Raw genomic sequence first — 6,955 nt, forward strand, 5'->3', positions numbered from 1 at the left:
ATGTCTTACATTGCAGTCAATAGTCTAAAAATCAAAAGATCATCCACAGGTTATCAAGAAAAAGAAAAAGAATCTATCTTTAATTTCAATCACAAAACCAACCACAGGTTTCACGCAAGTCATAATATAACAACAATGGCAATTAAATATATATTGTCACTTTATTAAGACTTTCCTGTTGGTTTTCCTTTTGGATTGTGGTATGTATGTACGATTGAATTTGGCCATGCGCAATGGATCTATTCCCGTGGGTTGGGTTTTTAGCGGATTCATGTTTGGTATTAGTTTGGGTTGTCACAAGAGATTGTTATTAGGAGGGGAGAGAGAGGCAGTTTTGGGTTTTCGGGATTGAGTTTGAGTTTTTTTTTTTTTTTTTTTTTTTTAAAGGAAGGTGAAAATTAAAGGAATTTTACCTGGTAGAATATGTCCTAGAAACTTTAGAGAATCTTAATCCATAATTTATGAGAATAAAGTGTAATTTCCAGGGCCGGCCCTAGGCTTAGGCCAATTAGGCCATTGCCTAGGGCCTCCTTACTAGAGAAGGCCCCAAATGTGGGGGCAATTTTTTATTTTTTTATTTTTTATATATAAATATTTTTGGGAGATATTAAAACATTTTAGTTACATTTTTTTCACTATTAAGAAAGCTCAAAGAATTAAATAATGTTAGAGATAGAGATAAAACAAATTTAAATAAATAGGTCTTACAAATAGATATGTTACTAATCACAAGTAATTCAAATAGGAAAATGTTAAAAATACTATAAATTTTACTACATAACTTTTAATTATTTAATTATTTTTATATAAAATAAAAATTCTACTCTAACCCAATCTAAGTATATATGTGTGCGAAACTCTCTTTTAGAAACTTAAATCTTGACCATTGCCCCCCCCCCCCCACACCTCACAAAAACTTATACTTGTATAGTGATCACTACCTCAAGGGTGCATGGTGGTCTTCAAAACTTTTATAATTTGATGTGACAATGAATATGATAGATGGATTTCAACAAACTATTGAATGCATTTTTGAATAAATATTTGTGATTGGTGATATATCTTTGTAATTCTCATGTTGCAAATTTTATAATATTTCTAGTATTTTTGTAAGCCTCATGTCATCAATCACATTCATTACAACACCGGTTTGTAGTAAAATTTGTTATAACTTTAGAATTTTCTCAAAAAAAAATCATATTAAAAAGTAAAAAGAATGGATTTTAAAAAAATTATTATATAAAATGCTAGTTAAATATTATTTAAGTGATAATATAAAGGCCCCATTTGAAAATTTCGCCTTAGGCCTCCGAAACACTTGGGCCGACCCTGGTAATTTCTCATGCACACAGACTGATGAAATTAAAGTCTGCATTTAGATGAGCTTATTTTCATCATATTATTTTGTTTATCATGTAAAAACTACAGGTATATATTGAAAAATAATAATAAGCTGAACGAATAGGCCCTACAACTTGACTGGGTTTTCTTTATGCATTTCCTGAGAGCACTTTCTTTCTCAGCCTAGCAATCCCAGAAATTAAAGATTATTCGATACAAATTCAATATGTTTGGTGTCATTATGATATATATATATATATATATATATATATATATATATTGAATAGGTATAGTGACACTAATCACAATGTATAAAAAAAAAAAATAGAGACGTTTATCCTACAGTAGTTGTGTGTATTAGAGTTTTAATCCTTATAACCTCAGGCTACTACTACAAAATTTAGGCCATTTTGTAGTAGTACTCTGGTTATGTAATATATTATAAGCCTATTTAAAAAAAATCTATATACTATTTTTATGTTCATGTGTTCTAATAAGTATTGTTGTTTCCTAAAAAAAATAACAATGTATAGGATTAGAGGTTTCGGACTAGCGAGGGGTGTATATGAAAGTAATATGGTTTAATTACAGTCTATCATCTCTTTAAATTATAAAAGTAGTATAAAAATTATATTCATTGCATTGCTCATTCAAATTCCAAGAGATTGCCAAAATTCTAGGCAGTACAAACAAGTCAAAACATTACTCGAAAGTCAAATGTACAAAACTCAAATTAGGGGAAAATGGGTAAATATCCTTAATTTTAAAACTATGTAGCAAAATATTCATCTTTTCAAAATATTTAGCAAAATATCCTTGTTTTGGAACTCAATTTTAACAAAATCAAGTTCTGTGTAAAATTCAATACCCTCAAATTTAAGTTCTATGTGTATTCTTAAATAGAACTCGACATTAGCAATGTCGAGTATCGCTTAAATTAGGACAAAGTTTAGTTGTGTACAAGTACTTGTTTACTATAGCATGTAGCCAAATTTTTTTGGCTATGTCACCACCAACGAAGCACAGCATTTTGTAGTTTGAGGAGGCAAAAATAACATTATAGCAATATGCCTCCACCAATAATGATGCTCTAAACAAGTATAGTACCTGTTTATTGTATCAAGTTGCCACTTGCTTTTAATATTTTTTTCATTTTTTTTTCTTTCAACTCATCTCTCTCTCTCTCTCTCTCTCTCTCCTGATACTGTAGCAAGCCCTCTTCAATTCACTTACTTCCTTGTTTGCCTCGTCGCCTTTGCTCATCGACGAAATCATGTTGCATCCTCGAAACCTCAATCTTGAGCTCCACTGCTCTCTTGGCCACTGACTCCAAAGTCTTTAGCTCCTCTTCGGACCATTCAATCTCCTTCTCCATTTCTTTGAGCTTTTTCCTCTTCGATGCGTTATCGTTTTGAAGCTCTCCGATCTCCAAGCTCAATTTCTTGATTCGCTCCTTGCTTTCCGAATTCAAGTTCACCATTTGAAGCTTCTCGCGCTCCAAAGACTCGGTCTTCCTATTCAGCTCTGAAACCCTAGCGTCATAATTGCCACCGTCGCTGGGCTGATCAAGATCGTAGGAGCTCTCCCCCATTTGATCCAACTCAGTGCCGTTAATGATTATCTCCTTGTTCGCCATTGCTAATCCAACAAAATACACAAATAAAAAATTAAGCAAGAAACAAAAATCCTAAACCCCTGTTTGGTTGCTAAGAAAAATCAATCAACATAAAAATCCAAACCAAACAACAGAAAATAGAATGGTGGTTGTGTTCATTGGTGGAGGTGGCTATGGTGTTTGTTTTTTTTATTATTTTATTGTATTGGAAACTTAAATAAAACCACTAATGTTGGGTGTTTTGTAAAGTAAGGTGGTAAAATAGATAAAGTAGCTTTTTGTAGAGCCAAATTGCTAAATTTATGACTCCACCATTGTGGATGCTCTAAGGTGTTAGTGGTGTGTAATTGTAACTATACTATAAGTCTCAGTAAGTCAATGACAGTAAGTTAGTAGACTACATGTATTTGCCTAGAAACTGATGAGTGATGAAAAAACAAAATAATTTATCAAGACAAGAATAGATTTTGTACCAATGAGAGGAAGACACATGTGGGAAGCCTTATCACTTTGATTAAAAACCGGTGAGGGCTGAATAAAAAAAAAAAAAATTATTTTGAAAAAAAAATGTGAACTTTGGTTGGATCGGGCTATACGAGTTTCAAATTCTTCAACCCTCCACTTGAGTCGAATAATCGTTAACCAAAAAAATTATCTGTCACAAACTAAAATGTCACATGTTAGTTACCATAACAAAGGAGATGATTTCTCATATATGTTTAGCACATTACAATTTTAAAACAACTACTTTTTGAAGCTAATTGAAAGGGTGATAGTGTGACATGACAGCAATGCCAAATATAGACCCACAGTTACTATATCAATATCATGTGAATCAAATATGGATGAAAATCAACTACTTTTATCAATATCTTAGTTAAAAACAAGTGCATTACAATTTTTCATTGAATTTTATGACATACAACTTTAGGGAAAATATATTTTCATTTTCCAAACAAACATACATGCAAAGAAAATGAAATTAGCCATTGAGACCTTAAATGCCCTTAAGTTTATGGAGACATATTACATAATATGCAATATGCTTCACAGAACAGATATGCAAATTAGTCAACCAATCACTCAATAAATAACTCAACAACTTTTCCAAAAATGTCAAATAATGTTACCATTGATGTGATTATGCAATCTTAAATTGTTTATAAGATTATGTCTAAATATAAAATGCATTATGTTTTATTTTATTGCACAAAACTTACGCAAATTAGGAATAATTTTAGATGACACCTATTTATTATTGAACTTACCAAATATACATTATGCTTAATTGTTTTTAAGATTAAAAAGAATTAAATAGGGTGACAATAAAAAATTTGATAAAATAAAATCAAGAAATATACCTAATCTTTTCATCTTTATGGAAACATAAAATGATAATTCAAGTCGAGACCTTCCAATGAGACCACGATTTCCATATGATGCTAGTAATAAAAGCCCAACAATTTGCTTATCGAGAGTAGCTAGACACAATGGAGATTTCCTATCTTCATTTAAAATATATGCCGCGTTTGGATCTCCCCTATTTCTCATTTGCAACTCTACAGTAGAACTATTAATAAGGATTTTCAAAACTTTCAAATGTTTACTTTTTGTGGCCACATCAATTGCACTGTCCCCTAGGATGTTTTTCTTGGTAAGAAGGAAGAGGAAGTGATCAAAGATGAATTTTGCGATCTTAGTACTTCCAAAACTTATTGTCTCATGTAGCAAGAAATTCCCCAATGGGCTCTTTTGAGAAAAATTGTTTGATAATGAGAGTTGTTTGTTGGTTGACATGTGTTCCAACATGTCAACAAAACCAATTACATCATCATTGGCTAATGGTTGATGAAAGGAAGCAAAATCAAAGTCAAGGAGGGCAGTGTTCTTGGATTGGTAGAGGTTTGGAAACTTTTTTAACTTTAAAGCTTCCAACCTTTCATTCAGAATGTCTTGGGCTTAAATTTGCACCAGTATGTCCACGGCCATTAATAAGAAAGGAACTTGATTTTTTTTTTTTTTGGAGAAAATCAAAAAATGAAATGTAAACACCATAAGAAAAAAGAAATGAAAAAAATCATTACAATAACATTAAAGTCATTGCAATAGTTGATACAAGGTGTTGCAATAAAATTTGAGGTAATAGTTTTGTGCAACAAAAACTTTTGTTGTAATAAACTCTAAATATTTTAATAACAATTTGATACAATGATATATATATATATATATATATATATATATGTATATATATATATGCAATAAACAATTTAAAGTTTCGAATATCTTGTAGATATAGACTATTATTTCACGAATCTTATTGCAATAAATTGTAAATAATTGAACAAAATAAGTCAAATTTAATTATTGCAATGAAATCATTGTAATAGATAATTACTTCATTTTATCATTGCAATAGATTATGAAATAACTGATACTAGATTATTACAATGATATATTCGTTGTAGTTTCATATTTGTCATTGCAATAGATTGTAAATAATTAATATCAAATTATTGCAATGATAACTTTGTTACAATAATGTATTTGTTCAAATTTTCATTGCAATAGACTACAAAAATAATTGTATCAATTTATTGCAACTATTTCTTTATTTTAAGTTATCATAGCAATTTTCCTAATATAATAAAGCTTCTATTGTAACAAAAAATTATAAGTTATTGTAACTTATTATTTTTGATGCAATAATTATTTGATCAATCATCAATGATACAATGATTTACACTTGTCTCATTATCAATTCATTTTGTCAAACGATGTCCAAAGCTGTCAAACATTCTTTATTTAGATAATTGAAGTTAACTCTCCTATTCCATGTAAGAGAACACGTAACATTTGAATGAAAATTGATAGAGGCCAAATGCAAAGCTATGTGTCCATTCTCATCACTTTCATTTAGAAGCTTCTCAAACATTGGGTTTAATAATATACTTTTCACCAATATTTCTTGCCCATGCTTTGTCACAATATGCAATATATTTTGACCTAAACTATTCAATAATTTAGATGGATCACGCCATTGCTATTCAAGCAATATTTCAACGGCCTTAATGTATCCCTTCTTGCTTGATATATGAATAGGAGGTCACCCTTTAGACTCTATAAAAGGGCCTGTTGTCTGAATTTTGTTAAAACGAACTAAATGTAGAGGTGTCTTCCCTTTTTCGTCTCTTACATGGAAGACTAATGAGTTCTTGCTAAAACCCTCTTCTAATATATCTAAGTTAACAAAAAAAAAAAAAAAAAAATTAAAACATGAATGACATTTGAAAGAATTTAGTAGAATATATTAATTTAGAACATGCATGACATGCAATATGTTTGTTACAATCAATGTGGAAAATACAAAGTATTTTTTTTTTTTTAGAGAAAAAAAAAAATCAAGTGGAAAATACAAAGTAAGTGTGATACAAAACATGCAATGCATTATGTTTTATTTTATTGCACAAAACTTATGCAAATTAGGAATAATTTTAGATGGCACCTATTTATTATTGAACCTACCAAATATACATTATGCTCAATTGTTTATAAGATTAAAAAGAATTAAATAGGATGAAAATAAAAAATTGATAAAATAAAAGTAAGGAATATACCTAATATTTCCATCCTTATGGCAACATAAAATGCTAATTCAAGTCGAGACCTTCCAAAATGAGACCACTATTCTCATTTGGCGCTAGTAATAGAAGCCTAACAATATGCTTATTGAGAGTAGCTAGACACAATGGAGATTTTCTGTCTTCATTCAAAATATATGCCGTGTTGGGATCTCTCCAAAATAAAAAATTGATGGCTTCATAACAAATAGGAAAAAACATAGCTTTATGTAAAGCGGTGTTTCCTATACTATTCCTCATTTGCAACTCTATAGTAGAGCTATTAATGAGGACTTCTAAAACTTTTAGATGTTTATTTTTTGTGGCCACGTGAATTGCAATGTCCCCTAGAATATTTTTCTTGGTAAGAAGGAAAGGGAAG

General features: G+C 30.1%; 1 protein-coding gene across 1 annotated transcript; it reads right to left on the bottom strand.

Annotated features, from left to right (window-relative positions):
* Window positions 1-2,566: 2,566 nt before the first annotated feature.
* LOC115989944 (peroxisomal and mitochondrial division factor 2-like) lies at window positions 2,567-2,977 on the bottom strand. The gene has a single exon (XM_031113809.1). The coding sequence runs from the start codon at window positions 2,975-2,977 to the stop codon at window positions 2,567-2,569; it is 411 nt and encodes a 136-aa protein (XP_030969669.1).
* Window positions 2,978-6,955: the final 3,978 nt, after the last annotated feature.

The sequence above is a fragment of the Quercus lobata genome, chromosome 5 (genome assembly GCF_001633185.2).
Source record: "Quercus lobata isolate SW786 chromosome 5, ValleyOak3.0 Primary Assembly, whole genome shotgun sequence".
Classification (NCBI taxonomy): Eukaryota; Viridiplantae; Streptophyta; class Magnoliopsida; order Fagales; family Fagaceae; genus Quercus; species Quercus lobata.